General features: G+C 42.3%; 1 protein-coding gene and 2 long non-coding RNA genes across 5 annotated transcripts in view; 2 read left to right on the top strand and 1 right to left on the bottom strand.

Moving 5' to 3' along the window:
- LOC145423961 (NACHT, LRR and PYD domains-containing protein 12-like) overlaps positions 1 to 24694 on the bottom strand; it is a 943237-nt gene that overhangs the window by 524455 nt on the left and 394088 nt on the right. Inside the window, exon 9 of the mRNA XM_080296778.1 lies at positions 22549 to 22725. Within this exon, the coding sequence (XP_080152904.1) occupies positions 22549 to 22725 (177 nt within the window). The remainder of the gene's footprint in view (positions 1 to 22548; positions 22726 to 24694) is intronic.
- LOC145424039 (uncharacterized) lies at positions 2617 to 3731 on the top strand. Its single transcript, XR_013904995.1, has 2 exons — positions 2617 to 2874; positions 3067 to 3731. It is a non-coding gene; the product is annotated as an uncharacterized LOC145424039 (long non-coding RNA).
- On the top strand, positions 8336 to 16605 carry LOC145423983 (uncharacterized). 3 transcript variants are annotated; one of them, XR_013904919.1, is made up of 2 exons: positions 8336 to 9063; positions 11974 to 16605. It is a non-coding gene; the product is annotated as an uncharacterized LOC145423983 (long non-coding RNA). The 3 variants fall into 3 exon arrangements; XR_013904918.1 differs by having other exon boundaries at positions 11971 to 16605; XR_013904921.1 differs by lacking the exon at positions 8336 to 9063 and adding an exon at positions 9091 to 9780.

The raw sequence follows: 24694 nt of genomic DNA, 5'->3' as shown, positions 1-24694 counted from the left end.
AGGTTGCTTCTCCCAAAGACAAGAACTAACAGACTTAAAAACTCCTTTGTCCCACACGCCATCAGACTGTTTAACTCCTCTCTGGAGGGGAGAGGGAGGGGAGACAGGAGGACAAAGGAGGGGGGAACAACTAAGCTGTAGTGCCTCTTCACCTCACTGTGCGATACCTTTTGTGCAATACTTTTGTAAATAGTCAACCAGTGTTGGTCAAGTTACTTGAAAAAAGTAATCAGTAACTAATTACTGATTACTTTCCCAAAAAAGTAATCCCGTTACTTTACTGATTACTTATTTTCAAAAGTAATTAATTACTTAGTTACTTAGTTACTTTTTAAAAACACGATTTACAACCTGAAGAGGTGATAAAGTGATAGATCTTTCAGCCCAATTCTACTTTTTCTGCATAATCCATCATACAAAATGTAATCAAATGGAAAAGTCTCTTTTTTTAAACTTGTTTTATTAGTTTAAATCTTTTAACTTTATGCATCAAGCAAAAATGTAATTATATGCAACATTCTCTGACTTGAATAAATTAGTTTAACATTTAAACCTATTTTCTACACATTCCAGCACATAAAATAAAATATTTTTTGTGTTTACACTCAGTCTTTCAAATAGATGCAAGTAAAACGCAGCAGAAAATAAATAAAGTCAAAGACTCAGCGGTCCTGTTGCTCTATTTTCACCTGTAAAGCAGGACTGTGGTAGGCGGAGGTTCACCCTGGTGCAGGTGTGCCGCGGTCAGTTGAAGAATCCGCGAGTTTCTTTGTGAGTTTCCCATTACGTCATAGTGCACTCGGTGCTTGCTTGGAAGTTTAGGGGTTTTTTTCGCTGTAAAAAGAAGTTTTCTTCCCACGCACGATGGACGCTAATGTTTTTGTCACTTTTTATGGAATCAAACTCAAAGTAAGGTCAGTACTTCCACGCTTTAAACGCTGCACGCTCATACTCTCTCCCACAATCGATATGTGAACCATTGTTGATCTGCACACAGCTGTTGTCACGAACGGCGCACTCGCTTACGTCACTGTCATGAGACATTCTCGCAAAAAATCACGGTTTTAGTAACGCAGTAACGCAGCGTTCCTACGGGAAAGTAACGGTAATCTAATTACCGTTTTTGCAATAGTAATCCCTTACTTCACTCGTTACTTGAAAAAAGTAATCAGATTACAGTAACGCGTTACTTGAAATGTGCAATTCACTTGTATTTTTATTTTTTATTCCTATTTATTCTATTTATCCCCTTCGTATATTTTATTTATATTGTCTCTGTATTTATATATATGTGTGTGTGTGTGTGTGTATATATATATATATATAATATTCTGTACCTCTGTAACTTCTGTCGGTGCTGTGATTTTTTGGAAATCGAATTTCCCAGAGGAACCCACCCGAGGGATTAATAAAGTTCTATCTAATCTATCTAATCTAATCTAGTAAGTAGTAGTAAATAATAGATATTAATTAAACTCCCAGAGACCAGCCATTTGGCTTTTCTACCTATAAAACCCGGAGAGCTGCCAAATGGCTGATAGGCTTTTAGCTAAGCTTTAGCTTCAGCCAAGTGGAAGCTAAATTGGCTAGTCATTCATATGTATATTAGGTTGTTACCTGGGAATTCTGGAGGGAGGGGAGTGGGGGTGTGTGATTGAGGGCGTGGGGGAGCTGCTAAAAGCTGTGCACTTCCTTTTGTGTTTCATCTTGATGCATTCTCAATCATCCAGGGAAATAAATCTCCAAAAGTCACCAACTTGGAGTGTTTCAGTTTGCCATCTTAGGGAGAAATCAATCAGAATCAGAATCAGAATACTTTATTGATCCCTGGGGGAAATTATTTTTTGTTACAGTGCTCCATTTTAAACCAACATTAAGACAAGACAGACAATACGCTAACTAAGAATAGTACAATATATACATATATATACATACATACATACATAAGTCACTTATAAATAAATAGTTGGAAAAGAAACATGTGTAGCTGTAGCAGTAACCAGTGTGTTAAGTGGATGCGTTGTACAGGGAGATGGCCACAGGCAGGAAAGATTTCCTGTGTCGTTCAGTGGTGCTTTTCGGTAATCTCAGTCTCTCACTGAACGAGCTCCTGTGACTGACCAACATGTCATGGAGTGGGTGGGAGGTGTTATCCAACATTGTCTTTATCTTGGACAGCATCCGCCTCTCCGACACCACCTTGAGGGAGTCCAGCTCCTCAAGGTGCGACCCTCAGCCTGCTCCCCCAGCATGCAACAGCATAGAGGATCGCACTGGCCACAACAGACTCATAGAAAATCCTCAGCATTTTCTGGCAGATGTTGAAGGACCTCAGTCGCCTCAAAAAATAGAGACGACTCTGGCCCTTCCTGTAAAGTGCTGTGGTGTTTTTAGCCCAGTCCAGTTTATTGTCAATGTGTACTCCAAGGTATTTATAGTCCTCCACAATACCTTGGAGTACACATTGACAATAAACTGGACTGGGCTAAAAACACCACAGCAGTGGTCTGATTGATGCCACAATGGACGACTGATCAATGGTCCACTACCAAAAGGAAGCCAAGCCCTGTCACCCTTTACAACAAAACAAGGTGTGATCACAGGGCTTGGCTTCCTTTTGGTAGTGGACCATTGATCAGGAAGCCAAGCCCTATATATATGATACAATCTCACTGCACTTAGCCTAATCCTTCATTGCCCTGAAGAATTCTGTGGTGTACGGACCTCCTCTCCAAGGAAAGAAAATGCAGAGAAGACTCACCACTCAGCAGGCCTTGGAAATGATCCTGAGGGAAGTCGACCCTTGTGACTCGGATGGAGAAGACCTAGAAGTTCAGCCGGATTCGGACTCAGAGCTGTCTGATCAGTCTTCCGGTTAGTTTCATTTCATGTTATTTCCTATTTCATTTCAAACAAGTAAGTGGATGTAGTTAGTAAGTAAGATATTTCAGACATTATTCTGATACAGAGGAGGAGATACTGGAATTATAATTAGTATCTATGCATGCATTTGTGATTTTGTTTGACCTTCCCATTGCTCACAATTTGAATTTGTTCACACTGCAGATGAGGAGACTGCTTCTGCACCTAAAAAGAGAGCTTGTTTGGGGACTGAGACAGCGAAAGATGGCACAGTGTGGCATGAAGAACAGGTGGGGACCTGTCTCCCTTTCACCCCAATAGAAGCGTACGCTGCAGATGGAGAGCCAACGGCTAAGGCCAGGAGAAGTATCTCGAGTCGCCTTCAGAGCTTCCTGTGTTTCATCACTCTTGACATGCTTCATAGCATTCAAGAATGGACTATTCAACATGCACAGCAAACGGAGCATGTTCATTGGTTCATGGACCTCCCTGAACTAATGGCATTTATTGCAATTGTCATTGTTACAGGAAAAATGTTTCTATGTTTCTTTACCTTCTTTTAAATGTGCAAGCATGCCCTTTTGTCTATGGTTAGATTAGTTTAGAATTATCTTTTTAGACTTTCTCAGCAAAGACATACTGTTTTGGGACATATTGTTTTAGATTGTTGTATCTCTCACAGCCTTCTCCCAGCTCTCTGCTGACGAGACTAGCGCCACATATGGAGTTGTTTATTTTATCTGTTTATTATTTGTTATCCTGTTCTCACTGTCTCTGTGCTCTGTGCCTATAAAAATTACCAAGCCACTGTGCATGGTGTGAGTTGTCCTTAGCAGCTCACCCGTGTACACGTTTGATAAAGAAAGTAACTTTGTCTCATTGTGTCTTTATTTCTCCTGGGTCTTTTACAGAGTTCTCCCCCAACATTTCTTGGTCCTTCGGAGCCGGAGCGCCTCCATCGTGTCCCATCTCCGTGACCAGTCCACGTTGCTCGTCTGTCGACAGCCCACACACTAGGTGTGTGGTCAAAGACCAAGGGCGTTAAATTCGAGTCTTGGCCAACGTTCTTAGAAAGCGACCCACGGTGGTGGGGCCCGATCGAGGTGGACCAGACCCGGCGACACTGACCAGGTAGATACAGACACACTGACACAATCTTGCGTAAAATCGTATTTTAAATTCAGGGAATTTAAAATAGCGAAAGTAGCTCGTCGAGACTGGAAGCTCCCCACTTCTGTGGGTTTAAAGTAGCTCGTCGGCTGGTAGCTTGGAGCTCGTCGACTGGAAGCTCCCCACTCTTGTGGGTTAGGTTTGGAGCTCTGAGTAGCTCCCCCAGCTGGGTCAAGGGAATAAGTAGCTCGTCTACAGAAAGACTGGCAGCTCCCCTTATTATAAGGGTTCCGATCGCGCGAATAAGTGTGAATGTGAATGTATGTGTGTATTGTTGTAACTAACGGAGCAAGCTGAATTTTCACGGTCCAATAAGAGACTGAGCTGCTCCTGTGTTTTTCTTTTACTGCTATTCACTGACGTGCTGGTGAGTTGAGAGAACGGTCGAGTTCCGTCTCGTAAAGTTCACACCGCTTTTGGTAATAGTCCGAAAGTAGAAGGGCGTGTGAGCAACCACTCTCGTCTCTAATACCAGCGAAGGTGATAGCAGCTGTATCGTGTATATATTACTTAAACAAAAATAAGTAAATACATAAATAAGATGGGTAATCAAGCAAGTGAAATTAAAACTCACTCCTGCTGACGAGCAGTGGTGAGAAAAGAAAAGTCCAGACGCCGGACAAAAACAGTGTCTGTAAACTGAGAGATTTAAGAAAACAAAATATAAACAGTCAGAAGACCAGAACTCAACTGCCAGTTTAGTAAAACCAGAAGACGAGACACTGTGCAGTCCCCACAATCCTTTTAGTAAACCATCACTCACTCCTGCAGCCGCATCTGCAGCACCACCCATATCAGGAAGAACTTAATAATCCCTTATTAAGTGAAAACTAGAGATCACAGTAGTTTGAAGTAGTTTAAAAGGGTTGAAAACAGACCCCACTGAGTAGATATAAATATAAAAAGTACGAAATAAAGATGAACAAAGGGAAAATTAAGTATTTGAAATTAATAATAGCAAGGATAACAACCTGTAAAGTGATATTAACAATGAAACACAGTTGGCATGATGACCATGCCCAGCATGTATAAAATGAATATAAAGCAAATAATTCACACGAAAATATTTTAATAAAATAAATAAGGTATATTAAGGCTGTGTCACTGTTCAGCCAAGGACAGTGTGTGAAAAGGTAACTGTCTCCACCTTGGGAAAAGGATGATTCTGCAGGTCATCTGAAGCCCTTGATGGATACAAAATAAAATATGAATAATATATTATAATAGAACTGCCTGGTCCGCCATGCAACAGCGAGAACAAATGTGACCGCAGATTGGATGAATTCTAAATTATCTGTTTGCTGAATAAGATGATCCTAACTAACAAATTGGCTCAGGAGTAGTATAGTGGTACACACTGATAAAATATTATAATATGCTATTGCTGTCATATAAGACAAAGAGGATAATATTAACAATGACATAATATTAATATGAAGAGGCACCTTAATCGGTTATGATGTGAGGTGAATAATTGTTAAGCAGTAGTCTGCATCAAGCTTAAGGTTTGCTGAAACTCAGTGTAATGACATGTGAGATGAAGACAATACGGAGAATAACTAAACTAATGAAGTGCATAGAGGCACTTGACCAGCTTGAAACCTATCATCCTAGAATGACACATTGCTGAGATAGAGCACACCTATAATAACAACCAATAAGCAAAACCCTGTAGACAACAGCTAAAACTACAGGATTGAGAAGCTGAATTAAATATGTAGACACTGCTAAGCTGATGAGCATGTTCCACATTTTCTTTTCTTTTTATTTATTTGTTTCTTTTAGAGCAGAAGCTGCTGTAACACACCCAAAGAAAGACTCTAGGTCTGACCAACCGTCTCAGTCGTGGGCAAAAAGATGTCAGTCAATAAAATTCTAAAAGATAATTTGTTGACGAAAAATATATCAAGAGATATGTATGTTTTCTCTGCTGTGCATCATTTTGCAAAAAATTTGGCATAACAGAGGAATGATTACACCAACTGGCAAACCAGCATGCCAACCTCTTACAACGCCTACTGACTCTTTCATTACTACAGGCAACAATTTTGCTGACAGAGCAGCAAAATAGGCGGCACAACAGGCAAACATCACATTGATGGCAGTAAACACACATCAGATTCCACTGGATGTGTTGAAAAATGAACAAAAAGCAGCAAGCACAGCAGAGCAGGCAAAATGGCTAACACACGGTGCAGTTCTGACAAACGACTTAATGATGTGTTATGGCAAGCCAGTGCTGCCAAAATCGCTCCACAAAATGGCGGCATTAGTGACTCATGGCTGTACGCATTTGTCAACGGGGGGACTGACCAGTATTGTCAACTCTCATTTCTACACTGTAAATTCTACACTGTAAATTCTACACTGTAAATTTTGAAACCTCAGCAAAACAATTTGTCAGAACGTGCATGACGTGTCAAAAATATAATGCTCAGGGAAACCTGAGACCACACAATCCATATGGACTTTATTGAGCTAAATGAATGCCAAGGGTAAAAATACACCCTATTGGTTATAGATGTATTCTCAAAGTGGCCAGAAATCTACCCAGTGAAAAAGGCAGATACAATTTCAGTAGCAAAATGTATGTCTAAGTTGTAGGAAAATAAAGAGATGATTGTAAATGACGAAGAATGTAATGATGTCTATCAAGTGTCTTGCAGATCACAGCCCGGTGACTGGGTTCTGATCAAGGTGCTCCAAAGGAAAAACTGGAGCACACCCAGGTGGGAGGGGCCATACCAAGTCCTCCTCACTACACCGACCGCTTGCAAAATTGCGGAACGACCATCCTGGATCCATCAGAGTCACTGCAGGCGAGTAAGTGAAGCCATCTAAACACAGCTGACAGCAGGCGTGCCCACTTGTTGTGATCTCGCCCGGTGGAGGGGTCAGCTTTCCTGGCCGGGGGGTCTACTCGCGACAGGAGAATCAGAAGTGTTGTGTTTTCTACAAAGTTTGCTGTTTCAGTGAGAGTCATATGTCATATCATTTCAAACAGTGGCGATCCAGAAATGTTGTACAAACGAGTAAGACTAACTATAGACTTTAGCCAAAGTTGTTAAGTTAGCTAAAGAGTTGGGATTGTGTGTAAGGCATAAATAAACCTAAAATGCAATGTTTTGGACGTTCTTTGGCACATTTCCCTACTGTAGGGGTCTCTGCAAGCATACGGGGCTCTGAGAGGGAACAAGATGACAACGAGGAATTCTACTGGAAACAGTCGATCATGTCTGTCAAAGCTTAATTCAGGGCAAACTAAGCTAAATTAGTGTTTTTAGCTAACAGCTACAGTAAGCATAAAAGTTACTGTTGGGCTATTATTTGTTAACAGGGGCGATTTTAGCCCATTTTTGGGGTGCTTTGGTTCATTTTTGGGGTGCTTTGGTTCATTTTTGGGGTGCTTCAGCACTTACTTACTTTTTTTTGACAATATTTCCTGTTTGTGTGACACACTACTAAAAATATAAAAGGCAGAACTTGGTTGAGAGGTAACATTTTAACAACAAAAGTATCCATAATATTTTTTAATATTTTGTAATAATTTATTTGTAATAATTTATTCTGTTTCAGGAGTGTTTTTATGTATCTGTATTATATTATACAAACACATTAAAAGTGAATCTCTGTCCAAAATATGCACTCAGTTTACTTCTTACTCACTATGAGCATCATTCATTATTCTCCTCCAGTAATTAAGGTTAGGATATGTATTTTTTTTATTCCAATCCATTCTTCTTTGGCAGCATTTAAATAACCTTGATCAGAATTGATGGTTTTGTTACAGACTTTTCAAAAAAGTGTTTTGCTTTTCTTTCACAAATGTGGGATTAAATTGTTAAAAAGTACAAAACAGTGATGGCATGTTTTGTGACGAGGACCCAGGCACAGAGAGACTTGATGGATTTAAGAATCTTTTGATTTAATAAAGAAATTTGCAGACTTGCACAGAGATGGTAAAATTATGATGACTGATAAAGGAGGCGAAGACAACAGACGATGAGGACAGGGAGGATGCAGGGACAGAGACGGGGAAGAAGTCTCATTGTGACGAGTAAAGTGTATCTTGGCTGGCTGGGCAGCTCTCTGGGTGCTCAGCCCCCCGAAGCTCTGATCCTAGAATCCTCCCTGAATTGTGTTAATACAGTATGTCAACATGAAAGCATAACTGTACAGGGTGGGCCAGTTATATGGATACACTGTAATAACATGGGAATGGTTGGTGATGTTAAAGTCCTGTTTGTGGCACATTAGTATATGTGAGGGGGCAAACTCCTCAAGTTCGGTGGTGACCATTGTTAGGTATTTTAGTACCATGGTAGCATTTACTGGATATTGTTTTATAGTGACATTATGCAGGAAAACTCTGTCATTCAATAAGGCCCCTTTGTTTTAGTTATTTTTCTCTTTGACCCAAGAATTGATGTGTGAGAATCACAGGCTGGTACAAGGTTGAAATACCACAGAGATCACTCCCTCAGCTACATTAGTTTCTTAATCTTTTAGACGCCTGTTGAAGGCCAAATGGTTTGTTTCAGATTTCACTAATGTAAGAACTCTTCGTTTTGTGCCTTGAAAATATGCCGCTGAGATAATCACAATTGTAGCTGAACTAATAAACTACACAAAGGATGCTTCTTCACCCAAGGGCAGGAAGACGCTGCCTTATCTTGGTCTGTACTGGTTTAAACTGATAATCTGCTGTCTCATGAATTTTACCCTCTATATAAACTGTTGTACTTGTGAATAAAGTTGAGTCACTTTGGGAAGACAATCTAAAGCAGTCTCTGTTTTCTTGTTCTCCCAAGCTGCTCCCGAGCTGCTCGTACTAACACGCTGAATGGCATGCTTGAATATTACTTGAGAATATATTTGACTGTGTTACAGACTAAGGGACATTCTCTGCTGATAGGTGAAGGTACATTCTCTGCTGATAGACGTCCACGCCTCGGAGGAAGCCGATCCACGGAGTAGGCCCTGGAAACAGTTTCCTTCAATTTTGGTGTCAGAAGTGGGATCCTGACGAAGGTAGGCACTTGTCTTTTTATTTTATAAGACTGTGTTATGCCTTTCTCAGTGATCCACATAGAAACGGGATACGCTGACGAGGCCTTCTTCAGTGGCCCACATAGTAACAAGTGGGATACACTGAGGAGCCTTATTTAGTGGCCCACATAGAAACACAGGAAGTTGCCTGTTGTTTTGTAAATAAAAGCAGAAAGGACACAGGAAGTTGCCTGCTGTCATAAACTAAGAAGTTGCTCACCAGCAGAAAGGACACAGGAAGTTGCCTGGGGTCATAAAACGAGAAGTTGCTCGTTAAAAAGTGAGAAGTTGCTCACTAAAAACATAAAATTGCTAGCAAAAAATCAAGTAACCTCAGGTGTGCCACAGCAAAAATAAAAACTAACTTAAATCCTTCAAAGCGTCTAAACCCCTCTGGAAATCACTGACCATGGGTCAGAATAATTCAAAGACCTTAGACGGGTCCGATAAAAAATCAAAATTAACTGTAAAACCGAAAAAAATAAAATATAAAATCACAAATAGCGGCTCAGTACGACTCCCACTTCCGGTTACGTTTAACCCACGCTCGCGAATCAATGAAGACTTCCATGATTACGTATCCAGAACATGCGGAAGTGCTTACGTGACTGATTTCGTCTCGAACTTAAGAACTATAACTTTAATGCATCCTAATGTATTTCCGGAGCCCTATCCCGAGCGATTATCGCCAGAAAACAGGTCAGTAGAAATGTTAAATACTATTTGTGATAAGAAAAGTAGGCTGATTAAAAAGTCCTGTAAAAAATATATGATAGAATGTCGTGATGTGACCAATCGCATGCTACCACTATGGAAAAAAGGACCCGAGCAGACGTAAATGCTTTAAATCAAGCCAGTGTAGGCTCTAGTAAATCCACTGCAGAAAAAACTAGCCTTATATGCCCATCCGTTCAACCTACGGCTCCGCCGCCTTATGATGAAAAAACAGAATTAATAGCTGCTGCGGCGGCTGCACGTCATCAGCGCGTATATCCTGATTTAACAGCAGAATCCCAAAGGAGTGAGGAAGGCACTGAAATGACACCTAAATCAGAAGAAGATGACTGGTTTAACCTAGATCAAAGACAGGAACGAGAATACACTGAACGAGAAAGAGAGTTACAGGAACATAAAAAGCAAACAAAACAGTTAATGACAGAGTGTGAGGAAATCATGAAAGATCCTTTAACTGAACGTACGGAAGCTGAACTGCAGGAAGCCGTTTCTGTCATAGATAATCATGTTCAGCGCCACACTAGAGTAGCGAATGGTTTGACTGTGCCAAAAGCAATAACTAACACCAGAAATTTAATAAGGAACTACTTAAAGCAGAAAAAAGAGGAAAAAACTCAAGAGGGCCCCCACAAAAACACCCGTTATAAAGAAAAGCAGGGATCACAATTTAATGACGTCAGCACCTCCCTCCCGTTCATGATAATAGGGGACATGTGTTGCATTCAACCCCCTAAAATTTCAGAGTTAGCAGCAACCATTAAAGAACTTCCCGATCCTCTACAAAATCCTACAGCCTTTGTTTCTGCATTACAGAGAAGTACCAGATACCACCACTTGGGTGGGCCTGACTATAGATATATATTATGTCAACGAATCCCAGGTGTGACTGAATCTCAGCTTATTGAAGAAGTAGAGGAACTAGACCCTAAAAATGACCAAGCAGCCAACACCTCCTCGTTTTTGTGGATAAATGATGACAAAATCACAGCCTTTTTTCAAAATCTAAAGAGATTCCTGCTCACAATGTCTAGAGATAAAATTGATTTAAATGCAGTAACCATGTGTAAGCAAAAGCCAGATGAATCCATTCTAGTGTTTATGAAACGTTTCACACACTGCTGGACTAATGAGGCATGCATGCCTGAAGGAGGAAATGATCAGATTTTCATAACAACATTCTTAAACAATATTCATCCAGAATGTTCACAACTATTGAAGCTGACTGCCACTGATAATCTCTATGACATGAAAATAAAGAACTTTATCACACTTGTCAAAACAAAAGCTGGTGCAGATCTTTTCCCCAACAGCACGAAGGCTAAAAGTGTTAAGATGATGTTGAATTTTGATGTTGAAGGCTCAGAGGAAAGTGAAAAAATGATGTATGCAGGGGCCCCGCCCCCTCAACAAGCGCAGCAGGGAAATTTCAGAAGGAGAGATAGGAGTGGAGACGTATGTTTTTATTGTGGAAAAATAGGACACTGGAGGAGGGGATGCAAATCAGCAGCACGTAGGTCTCAACCACAAAACACAGGACCAGCTCCTGCCACTAGGCGTCAGCAGAGCTCTTACAGACAAGGTAACTGGCAACGCAGACAGGAATCACATCAAAATAATGGCCCCTTTGCACTTAGGCAGCAACCTTATAATCCACATTTTAATCCCCACCCATATGATAACGAAAGACTGGACCAACCATAGGGAGGCCCAGGTGAAGATGAGGGACAGTGTGAAGCACTACACACGATGCTGCATTTGCAATTGTCCCGTAACACAGAAAGCTTGCCCATGTTAGATATAGAAATAGGTGAAAAGATTTATTCTTTTTTAGTTGACAGTGGAGCCACTAAAAGTTCACTGTCTGGAAAATTCTATAGTGGGCCTGTTTCCTCTGTGTGCATCAACACCATGGGAATAAACGGAACTCTAGTGCAATGCCCCAAAACTCATTCTCTAAAAACACGCTGGGGCCCAAAACCAGACGAAATTACATATCATCCATTCATAATTATTCCAAACTCGCCTGTGAATCTATTAGGCAGAGATTTAATGGCAAAAATGAACTTGTGTATTTCATTTAACACAAAGGGTGAAATGTTTGCAGATACTGATAACAGCTATGTTTTCTCTGCCCTATGCACCGACACCATGGAGAAGGAACAGCCTCTGTGTCAGCTGGACGCCTCAGCGGAGAATGAACTCAATATCCATCTGACTGGTATCCCACGTCACACTCTGTGTCAAAAACATGTGCAAACACCGTTACCAGGTAGCCCCATGCCTGGAAGCCACATATTTGTTTCTCTCACACTGTTCAACAACATGATAACTGCTCACACCAGTGAAGGCCAAACAGTGGTTTTGTCACATAACTCAGACATAGGCTATGACATCACTGCACCATGTCAACACATAGATCTAACCTACCCCATACACTGTACTATCTCTGCTGTCACATTGCCAGCTGAATATCAAAACATGACATTATGGTCAAGAGGTGAGAATGATGTAGGATTTATTGACTGTACACCTTATCATGCTCAGCTGAAAAACAACAAGCCGGTATATGTCAAGCAATATCCCATTTCCGCTGAAAAAGCCGCAGCCTTAGACATCATCATAGGAGATTTATTGACAGCTGGAGTAATAACGCCCACAGTATCTCCATATAACACTCCTGTCAATCCTGTGCCAAAGCCTAACAAACCTGGCGTATGGCGTTTCACACAAGACTTAAGGCAAGTTAATGCAGTCATTATGCCTCTGCCACCTATTGTCCCAGATGTCCCCAGCATACTGACATCTATTCCAGCAACAGCTACACATTTTACTGTGGTGGATTTGTGCTCCGCCTTTTTCTCAGTACCTGTGCATGAGGACACACAGCCGATATTTGCATTTACACATAGAGATAAGCAGTACACATGGACTCGCTTACCCCAAGGCATGGTAGACAGCCCTGCGGCTTTCTCAATGGTAGTACGTGCTACCCTGGACGGCTTCACTCCTCCAGAGGGCTGTACTCTGATCCAGTATGTAGATGATCTCCTCCTCTGTGCTGAAAGTGAAAAACTATGTCAAACTGCTACACACATGCTACTCCAGCACCTCCAACAGACTGGCCACAAAGCATCAGCAAAGAAAATGCAGTACTGTCAGACTTCTGTTCAATATTTGGGATTTACACTGTCTCACGGACAACGTTCTATGACTACAGACAGGGTCAAAGCTGTGACCTCTGTCCCTAAGCCCACTACACAGAAAGAAATGCTGTCTTTCCTAGGCATGGTGAACTATTGCAGACAGTGGATACCAGACTGTTCTTTTCATGACCACATTCTGCGTGAATGCTGCAAAAAAGACAAGCCTCCTCGAATACTGTGGTCCACAGAAATGACTGCCTCTTTCAATGCATTACAGGGAGCGCTGACCTCCGCCCCTTGTTTGGGTCTGCCTGACTACCACTTACCGTTCCACCTGTACGTCACAGAGAACGGCACAACCTGTGCAGGTGTATTGGCCCAAGAGCATGGCTGTGGCTACCGTCCAGTAGCCTTCTACTCAAAGGTGCTGCCAGCAGTAGTTCAGGGGATGCCGGCCTGCCTGAGAGCAGTAGCAGCTTGCTCTATCATGATAAGGGACTGCGAGAAGCTCACACTCTCACATGACACTATTCTACACACCAATCACCAGGTCACGACCATTCTAGCAAACATAACTACACAACACATGACCGCACAACGTCGCTCAGGTTATGAAGCTACACTGACTTCAACAGCAAATCTCACTATAAAAGCAAGCAGCACACCCAATTCGCCAGCACACTTACTCATTCGTATGCTGTGTTCCTCTGACCGACAGGATGGTTCAGACGACCCTGACGATCATGATTGTATGACACGTATACAGGAATCCACAGCACCACGCCCAGACTTAGAGCAGACACCAATCCCAGACTCAGTCATTGTTTATGTGGACGGGTCCTGTTCAAAACCAAATGACAACTTATTTCTTTGTGGCTATTCGGTGGTGACATTGCCTGACATCATACTAGAGGCTCACTCATTACCATTTCACTCAGCACAAAAAGCAGAGCTCATGGCTTTAATACGCGCCTGTGAGTTACATGTGGATAAGCGGGTAACAATTTACACTGATAGCCGTTATGCATTCGGTGTGGTGCATGACTTTGGCACATTGTGGAGACAAAGAGGATTTAGATCTGCTGATGGAAAATCGATCGCTAATTCTGATCTTGTTCAAAGACTTTTGCAGGCTATACAGCTGCCATCGGCAATTGCAGTTGTTAAAACGAAGGGGCACAGCACGGCTGACACAGACGAAGCAGTGGGAAATGCTCTTGCAGACGTAACCGCGAAAGCAGCTGCTGCCTCACAGCAACCACCCAGAAGGGAAGTATTATCTTTGCCTTTACAGCTGCCACTTGTCACGCTCCCAGACTATTTAGAAACAAATGTTGACCTAAAATTCATACAAGAGCAAGCCTCTGCCTTAGATTACACTTACTGGGAAAGTAATGATTGTACCTTAGATAACAGAGACGGCTTATACAAAAACCTTGAGGGTTTGATTGCCCTCCCATCTTCACTACTGCCAATCCTTGTCCGCCATTTTCACGGTGTGAGTCATGTCGGACAAAGAGGGGTAATAGGAGCAATAAAATCAAGATTTGTAATCGAGAAAACATCACACGCAGTAAAACGCATATTAGCAACCTGTCTAACATGTGCACGAACTAATGTAGGAAAACCAAAAGCAAAACATCAGCATTTACCACAACCAGATTTCCCATTTCATACATTACAAATTGATTTTACACACATGCCAGCACAAGGAAGCATCAAGTACTTACTGGTAATAGTGGACCAATTTAGTAAATGGGTAGAAGCTTACCCAACATCAAAAGAAACTGCAGAAGTAGTCTGTCAAAAGTTGTGCAATGAAATAATACCCAGATTTGGAATACCTCACCAAATTAACAGTGATAGAGGACCTTCATTCACATCAGAAGTAATTCAAAAGTGTGCTAAAACTCTAGCAATAGACTGGAAATATCATGTGCCATACCATCCTCAGAGTTCAGGAGTTGTAGAAAGAATGAATAGGACCATAAAAAACCGCCTGACTAAAGCAATGATAGAAACAGGAATGACCTGGATCAAACTACTTCCTCAAATCCTCTGCGAGATTAGAATGACTCCATCCGCAGCAACCAAATTATCTCCATTTGAAATAATCATGGGAAGACCGTTTCCAACACCATGGTCAGCCTCCAGAGGGGCACCGCTATTGGAAGGGGACATAGACACTGCATTGTCTGACTATGTTCATAACCTGGTAGAAACACTGAATAATAACTATCAGAAAGTTTGTCTCTCTCAGCCTCTCCCTTCCATAGATCCAACCCATCCGTGGAAACCAGGAGATGCGGTATTGGTAAAGTCGCTAAAACCAAGGGCACTCGGGGAGGCCGCGTGTTCCAGCCCCCAGACTGTACTTGCAGTGACGAGAACCAGCATCCTAACAGACGGACAACCTCAGTGGATTCATGCCAGCAGGGTTAAGACCAGCCCCACCAAACCACCTAAGGCGTCGGATCAAGTAGATGACGTCTCCGGCGAGCCAGCGCCCGGATTCAATACACCTATAGATGACGTCTCAGGCGAGCCAGCGCCCGGATCCAATCCACCTACACACACACAATCACTGATTAACACACAACGCCTGAAAGAGCCAAGACTCAGAAAGCCCTCTGATCCCCCGCCTGAACAACAACAAGGTACTCGAACATCCAGCAGGAACAGAAAGCCTAGAGTACCACACAATGTCTAACCTAATAAAGATAGACTCGTTTCATCCTGATAATGGAGAAAATGAAATGCCCATTGTCATCTCTCGAACCTGGGACCAGGCCAGGAGACGACTAAAGAACTGTCTTTTTTATATATTTAGGTTATTAATCATATCTACTGCATTAATCTTAGGATTTTTATTTACTATTTCGTATTGTAAAGTGCAACCCTGTTCACATTTCTGCAAGCCACATTTTCAATGATAACCCATATAGCTACTAGTACAGCTACTTCAATGTATTTGCAATTAGCACAAATTGATCCTGAGGATGTGCCAGATGTTACCAATGATGTTCCTGATGTGTATATTGAACATTAGGTTGTGAACTATTACATTTTATGATTTGCTTTTTATATTATGTTATTACATTTGTGATTTTTCCTTTCTATTTGAGTTATTATTTTTTTTAAAAAATAATAATAAAAAAAGAGTGGAACTGTTAGGTATTTTAGTACCATGGTAGCATTTACTGGATATTGTTTTATAGTGACATTATGCAGGAAAACTCTGTCATTCAATAAGGCCCCTTTGTTTTAGTTATTTTTCTCTTTGACCCAAGAATTGATGTGTGAGAATCACAGGCTGGTACAAGGTTGAAATACCACAGAGATCACTCCCTCAGCTACATTAGTTTCTTAATCTTTTAGACGCCTGTTGAAGGCCAAATGGTTTGTTTCAGATTTCACTAATGTAAGAACTCTTCGTTTTGTGCCTTGAAAATATGCCGCTGAGATAATCACAATTGTAGCTGAACTAATAAACTACACAAAGGATGCTTCTTCACCCAAGGGCAGGAAGACGCTGCCTTATCTTGGTCTGTACTGGTTTAAACTGATAATCTGCTGTCTCATGAATTTTACCCTCTATATAAACTGTTGTACTTGTGAATAAAGTTGAGTCACTTTGGGAAGACAATCTAAAGCAGTCTCTGTTTTCTTGTTCTCCCAAGCTGCTCCCGAGCTGCTCGTACTAACACGCTGAATGGCATGCTTGAATATTACTTGAGAATATATTTGACTGTGTTACAGACTAAGGGACATTCTCTGCTGATAGGTGAAGGTACATTCTCTGCTGATAGACGTCCACGCCTCGGAGGAAGCCGATCCACGGAGTAGGCCCTGGAAACAGTTTCCTTCAACCATGGTGACCATTTAGAAGTCGGCCATCTGATACCAAATGATACCAAACAAGGCAAAGTAAATAATTTTTAAAGGTAAATGTAGAGGAAACATCAAACGTTGTCACGGCTGGGGCAGCAGTCGTGTGGTGGAGTGAATGAGGACCAAGATGCAGACGGCGGTGGAGATGCGAGTGGAGATTTATTTACAGTGAAAATAACAAAGGTGAGGGAAGAAGCGAACATCAACCTAAACTGGGAAGAACTAACAGACAAAGCAGAAAACATGAGGGCAGCAGGGAAACACAGAGATGACACGAAGAAGGCAGAGAGACGTGGAGAAACACCGATGGACACGGAGACTTTTCACCTGTTCCTTTTGTTTGAAGTGGCCGAACTTGGCCACAGTAGGACTTGGTCTCCCGGTCGCAGCCCGCATGGGGCCGATGCGATGCACTCTATCAAAGGCGATGTTCTTCACCGTGTCCTCCAGCAGCTTCAGGTGGGTTTTGATGAAGTTTTTGCACTCTGAGCCTTCTTCATCACAAGATCCTGGAAGCACTGATCAATGTAATCTTGGAGAGCCTCTAAACTCTCCCCGTTGTTCTCCAGGGTGTTGGAGATGATTTAGACAAATATTGTTAGTTAGAAGACTATTGATAAGTGTATTTGGTAATACTGAAGCTTAAAGGAATTTGTTCAATTCTAAACTACCATTCGCTTTAATTTTCCGCCAAAATCTCCAGGGTCTGACGTCACTTACAACATGAGTCGCTTACCTCTGACACTCTGAAGTCACATTGAGTTTTCCTCACTGACTGTTTTAGACAGGATTGTGGGAGCAACACAAAAAGCAGCTTCAGCTGGAAACACACAGTTTAGTGTCTTTGCTGCTCGCTTTAAGTCACAATAAACAGGAAACTCATTGTGTCTCATGTCAGAATCAAATCACTCATATACAGGACAGGAAGAGGCGGAGCTTATTTCCTGCAGGGAGAGGTTAGCAGTCTGTGTCTTTCTCATTTCTGACTCCTAAAGAGCTGAAAAACACAGGCTGTTATTGGCTGGCTGACACTGGGATTAATGTCCTTGAAGCCAGCAGTCTTTAATGTCCAGGTTCAGAACGGGCAGGTGAAAAACAGTCCTTTATGTCCTCTGATGTTCAATAAACTGTCCTGATTACTGAGGGAGCAGAGAAAGTGTCTCCATCACTCACCACAGCTGGATGCTCTGAAATCCTGGAATCCAGCTGTGGAGAGGAGCGCCGGCGGCGTGGACGCAGTTTAGTAATCAGGGAACGGGAGACAGGAGGGAAACACAGCTGGGACCAATTACACACACGAGACAGGAAACAGTAACACAGGACTGTCAAAGTAAAACAGGAAATATAACACAGAGTCCAAAGTAAGGAGACGTGGGACACAGTGAAGACACAGAAACAGAAACCAGAACTATAATCACAAAACAAACTCAGAAACATAAAGAGTGAATCAGCTGATTCAGTGTTTGTGACAAAAACATGGATCCTGGTTAATAACTTTTATTTGTTTGTTTCTGTATTATTTTGTGTATCGTTCTTATGAGCTGTTGTTTTGTCAGTGAAATATTATTTCATTGTTTTAAGCTTTTTGTTGACTTTGAAGTGCTTAAGTTGATATTTTTGAACATTTAATTTGTTCGATTATTGTCGAGTCGATAAAACTGTCAAACGCACAGCTGCTTCCAGCACGGCCGGAGGAGAGGTGGCCGAGCAGACGCACAACACACACAGCTCACAGGTTTGCATTTCTAGATATTGCAGATGTTGCAGAAATCGAGAGTAAAGAACTCAGAGATCCAGCGCTGTCTCCTGCCCCTTATTTATACACCACAACACAACGACAGGCGTAACTCACACAAACGGGTAACATGAGGCTCAGATGCTTTGGACGTGTTCACATATACTGGACACAGAATGATGAAGATGGAGCTGCAGGAAGGAGGAAAAGAGGAAAAACACAGAAAAGATTCACAGATGTGGTGAAAAAGGACACGACAGCTTCTGTTTGTTAGTTTGGTTTTTCTTTATTTGGTAAAGATTCAGAAATAAAGAGAAGATCACATGTTTGAATATTATATTAACGTTCTGTAATTACAACAAGTTGTAAAATCTTTCCAGAGTGAGACAGAGACTGTGCAGAGACTGTAGAAGGACAGAGCAGCAGCAGAGCAGTCCAGATACACTGATGATCCTCTGTCAGATCCAGAGGGACACACAGGGGTGATGCTGGACTCTACATTGTGTCTGACAGTGGAGCTGTTCTCAGAGCAGTTCACTCTGCAGCACTGACAGTCATCTGCACTTCATTCCTCTGTCAGTCACTGCTGGATGAAGCTCTCCTCTCCACCTCCCAGTAACATGGCCCAGTCAGAGCGTCTCTACACACAAGCTGCTGCTGCTTCAACCTCTCTGGATCATCAGGACACAGCTGCTCCTCTCTCAGCACACACACCGTCCTGTTTACCATCATCAGCTCCACCTGCAGAGAGAAGGAGGAAGAGCAGAGGAGATAAACGAGTGTTTCCAGAGACTCTTCATCAGCTGTCAGTCAGTGATGCAGCACATCCAGTATAAAGAGCAGCAGGGACGTCAGTGCTGGGACTGTACTAGGACTCATTGTTGCTTCACTTTTTCTAATCTTTGGATTTTTATTGAAGTTGCTGAAAATGTTTTTCCCTCCTAGTTTGAGTTTGGACTTTCATTCATTAGAAGAACCTTGGTGTGTCCACTCTGAGCTCTGTAGGAACCCCAACAACAAGCCCAACAATCCAGATGGACGGTTCCAGCTGTTAACTGGAGGAATTCCATCCAAACATCTGCTCTCACTAAATTCTTCCTCACCTACAGACTGTGTTCTTCACTGCTTTAAACTTGGAAATCAATGCAGTCATTGGTCTGCGTGCTGCTTTGTTCAGAGAGCTGATTGGCTGTTGACAGTGTTTGATCAGAGCGTGTCAGCCGTTACTATGGTGACCATAAAGGTGAGAAACAGGAAGTGTTTGTGTCCAATCCTGAAGCCTGTCACCGTTCTCCTCTCACAGCTTCACTGAGAAGCTGCAGCTTTACAGGAAACACTGGATCTTTGTTTCATACTGACTGTGTTTAGTACAATACTGCTGACAGCACCACCCACTCACTCCATCACTCTACTGACCTCAGAGTCTCCAGTCTGTAGTCTGGACTCTGCTGAAGATCAGACAGCTGCTTCACATCTGGATCCTGCAGGTTGTTAAAGTCCAGGTTGAGCAATCTCAGATGGGAGGGGTTGGACTTCAGTGCTGCTGCCAGATAATCACAGCTGATCTTTGACAAACCACAGCCCCACAATCTGTATAAAGAATGAAAGATGTAAGTTTATTAGACAAAGTGCTTGAAATCATTCAGTGTTTCATCATCTGTTCAGAGCTGAAGAAGGTTCAGAATGTAGAAGTTTAGAAAATGGAAACTCCAAACAGCTGAAGCCAACAGGAAGCAGCTTCAAACAGGAAACTGTGCAGAGTTTCAGACTATATGTCCTGATGCAGCCAGTTGGATTTTGGAGATTTGAATCTCTGTTCTGTGACTAAGTCCTTGAATCATTTCTTCCAGTTGGTCCAACAAGACAGACTAAGTATTGGACATGTGTTGTGGCTCCATCAGGGGAGCTTCTAAATGTGATGTGATGGCCCCTCTGGGTCTGTCAGGTCACAGCACTGAAGAGAGCTCAAACTGGGCACACAGTTGTTCCAGTCTGGACCAAAGACTCTATACTGGGACTGAGGGACTGCTTTGACTGCACCCACTGGGACTTTTTAAAGGCTCATGTTCTCACTTAGATCATCGATTTCTACTGACATTTCTTTCTGGGGAAAATGGGGATTACTTTGGAAACAGGAAGTATTTTCCCCAATAAGCAGCCCTGGATTAGTAAATCACTCCAACATGTTCTCAGGCAGAAGAAGCTGTCTTGTTATGAGGGAGAGAAGAAAAAGATTGAGGCACAGAAACCTGTTGAAAGAGAGATAAAGCAGCTAAAATCAGGTGTAAAAGTAAAGCAGAGGATGAGCTGAATAAAGGACACTCAAGGCTGGCTTGGAAAGGAATGAAGTCCATGGTGGGGATGCAGAACAAGGAGCAAAGATGAATGTGATGCTGAATCAGCAGAAGACTTGGACTCATTTGATTCCAGCTTTGATATCATTGATTTCAATGAAGAGCTTTGTGATTGTAGCAAAGGGCTGGTAGCTCTGAGAGTCCCACTGATGAGGTGTTTGTGTGGAAATCTCTTAGTGGGACCAAAGAGAGAAAAAGCCCTGGTCCTGATGCTGTGGGAGGGAAATGATTGAAGTGTGCTGTGAGGAAGTGACTGGGAGATTTTCACACATTTTCCAGTCCTCCTTGGAACAACAGGAAGTTCCCAGCATATGGAAACAAAGGTTAAGTGTCCTATGGCACTCAGTGATGATGGTGCTGTGGCCCCACCACCTCCACCTCTTTGTAAAGGAACTAACTGTAATCTGAAGCTTCAAATGGAACTAAGACTTCCTCCACTAGGTGGCAGTGTCTGATGAGAAAGTGTTAGTGGAGCTGGCCTGGAGTCAGAAACAGGAAGATGCAGGATTTGGGCTGAAATGGGCAAAAGTGGTTAGCACTAGTGCCTTAGAGCAAGAAGGTTGTAGGTTGAAGCTTGTTGGTCAGCTGGGCCTTTCTGTGGAGGTTGGATGTTCTCCCACAGTCCAATGAAATGCTGCTTAGGTTCATTGGTGCTTCTACATTGGCTGTAGGTGTGGATGTGAGGGAGTGCTTCTCTGTCTCTCTGTTGGCCCTGTGATGGACTGCTCACCTGTGCAGGTGGACCACGCCTCTTGCCCTATGACAGCTAGGGCACAGGCTGCAGCCCTGTGAGCCTAAGCTGAATAAACAGTTAGCAAAAATGATCCATAGATGGCCTGAAATCCCCCAGTTAGCAGTTTGGTAGATAGCTATGACATGCTAATCCCATCCAGCAGCTGTATTCTACCTGTCAGCTGATCCCTGCTGAGCCAAAGCACTTTTTCATATACAAATTACAACCTTTAATAGAAACCTATTGGTCAGCATCTTATTAGCCTGCTGTTAGCTTCATTCCACAGAAAACTGAGAGAAACTAACAGAGTTGATAAAGAATAAAGAGAAATGTGCTGATTTAAAGCCTTTGAAGTGCTTCAGATGATCTCTGTCCACTTCTGTCCACTCATTCATTCATGTAAGCTTTCTAATGCAGCTTTGATCTTCACAGTCTGCTTGATGAAACTCATTCTAACCCTGAATGTCAGAGTGTTCCTGCTTCTCTTTCCCATCATTCATGCTGGCAGTGGAGGAGATTTGGATGTTGGACTGTGTTTTGGATGATGTGTGTATGTTTGTGTTGGACTGCTGTCTGTAAAGCAAACGCACATTTTGCTTTGGATTTCAGTGTCACACAGACTTTAAGGTGCAATGAAGAGTTTGAGAGTTTCACAGTGAATTTTCCAGTGGAGGATTTTTCTTCTTCTTTGAAGGTTTGAAATGTGAACATTGTTCTGCTGCAGTCAATGGACTAAACCAGAGAAGAAGAAAACAGACTTTACCATGAAGATCCTCAGTGTGGATCAGTATAATATCAGCCTGATGTCTGCAGTTTAGTGTCAGCACAACCTTCACATCATATTCATCTCAGCACAACTAAAACATGCTGACTGACCTCAGAGTTTCAAGTTTACATCCTGGACTCTCCAGGAAACCACACAGATGCTTCACTCCTGGATCCTGCAGCTTGTCGTTGTTTCTCAGGTCCAGCTCTCTCAGATGGGAGGGGTTGGACTTCAGTGCTGCTGCCAGATAATCACAGCTGATCTCTGACAAACCACAGTTCCACAATCTGTATAAAGAATGAAAGATGTAAGTTTATTAGACAAAGTGCTTGAAATCATTCAGTGTTTCATCATCTGTTCAGAGCTGAAGAAGGTTCAGAATGTAGAAGTTTAGAAAATGGAAACTCCAAACAGCTGAAGCCAACAGGAAGCAGCTTCAAACAAACACAACAAGAGAAAAAACTCTGAATGTTTCACATTAAAGTCGTACATTTCTCATAAAAACAGGACAAAGACTTGAAAAAGTCGTGTTTTTCCTTCCAGGAACCACATGGCTTCACTTTTAAAGGTGAAGTGTGACAGAAATGGACATATTTGAAGTCCAACACCTTTTTCCAGTCACATTATTAAAGCAGACAAACTACAAGCTCATTTTCATTCCAACAAGTCATCTTCTGACCTGGACTAACAACACTGGTCTCTATGTGCAGCTGGCTGTGAGACCAGTGCTCAGGGAGCGTCTACAAAGTGCAACACTGAAAGAACATCACACACTCATTTGCTTCCAGCACTTTCACACAAACATCTACTGTCATTATTGTCACCAAACTCTGTGGATCCTTTATTGCAAATTCAAATGGGATCAAATGGTCAGACAAAAGAGGGTTATGAGGAAATATGATGAAATGTTGTGTATTAGCAGCAACTTATTGAATCATTTTCCTCAGAAACCAAACAAAATGATTGACAAACATGTTTTTACAAACTCAGTGTTGGACTTGGATCAGCAGGATAAGCTGATGTTTAAAGGCATTTGAGTCTCGCTGTATGAGAGTCCAGTTCTTACTCAATATTTATGGATGATGTTCTTTCAGTGTTGCACTTTGTCGACGCTCCCTGAGCCTCACAGCCAGCTGCACATGGACCAGCTGACATTACCCAGCATTAGAGGCGGCTGTAAAAAATTCATGTTCCCATTTAAATGGTTTTAATTTGAATAAAACGATGTTGATTCATTCAATCCTGAATCGATGTTTAATATAAATGTATTTTGCCAGAATCTCAGGTTAAAGCTCACAAACTATTTCAACAAGCAGCAAACAGCTAAAACAGTAAATGAGAGCAGCTAAACACACAAAGATGGAAACACAGAGCGTGGATCGTTCACTCGACGGCACGTACACGGACACGCCGTCGGGGCTGAAAGTGGACAGCTCACAGATCCTGAAGCTGCAGGTTTCATCTGTCTCCAACCAAAACTGAGTGAAGCAGCAGCAAAAGAAGATCCAAACTCTGCTTCACGTTTGATCAATATGCTCATGAATTCTCTCTGACTTTGGCTGTTCCTGCCTGCACAGCTCTCTCTCTCTCAGTGTACTCCAAGAACAGCTTCAAACATCTGTTTCTGCATCATTCACTGTTTATTAGCCACCAGTCTGCTGTTGTGTTCAGTGCTGTCGGCCTCTGACAGTAAAGCCTCATTTCTGCTGTTCCATGGAAACTTTTTAAAATGATGACAGATTACAAACTCTCAGCTGTGTCTGTAATCAAACCTCTGTAACTTTGCTTCACTTCAGCAGCATCAGCTCATGTTCACATGTTGCTTCATGGTTTGCTTCAGTTTTTGATCGACTGCAGAATATTTTGAAGGTTATCTGCTATAAAAAGCCAGAAGAGGAAAATCTGCTTCATGTGTTTCTGTTTGATCCTCAGTGACTTTGACACAAAGGCCTCTGCTGTGATGATCACACCTCTGATCAAGTCTCACAGTGTCACAACTGATAAATGATCAGAGTTAGAATATTTCTGACTGTCTGCTGTGTGCCGTGACCTTTGACCCTCTAAAGACAGTCAGCTGTGGATTATTCATTGTTGTGTCTGATACTTAGAACTGTGAGGAAGAAGCTACACAGTTAATCAGGGTCCCCTCTCTCTGAATCAGGAAAGGTGGGCAGGCCGCGTGTGGGCCGCGGGCCATACGTTGAGTATCACTGTTTGAAATGTGAACATTGTTCTGCTGCAGTCAATGGACTAAAC

This window comes from Astatotilapia calliptera, chromosome 23 (genome assembly GCF_964374335.1).
Source record: "Astatotilapia calliptera chromosome 23, fAstCal68.1, whole genome shotgun sequence".
Lineage (NCBI taxonomy): Eukaryota > Metazoa > Chordata > Actinopteri > Cichliformes > Cichlidae > Astatotilapia > Astatotilapia calliptera.
Note: the sequence above shows the minus strand (reverse complement) of the source record. Positions and strands in the feature narration are given on the sequence as shown.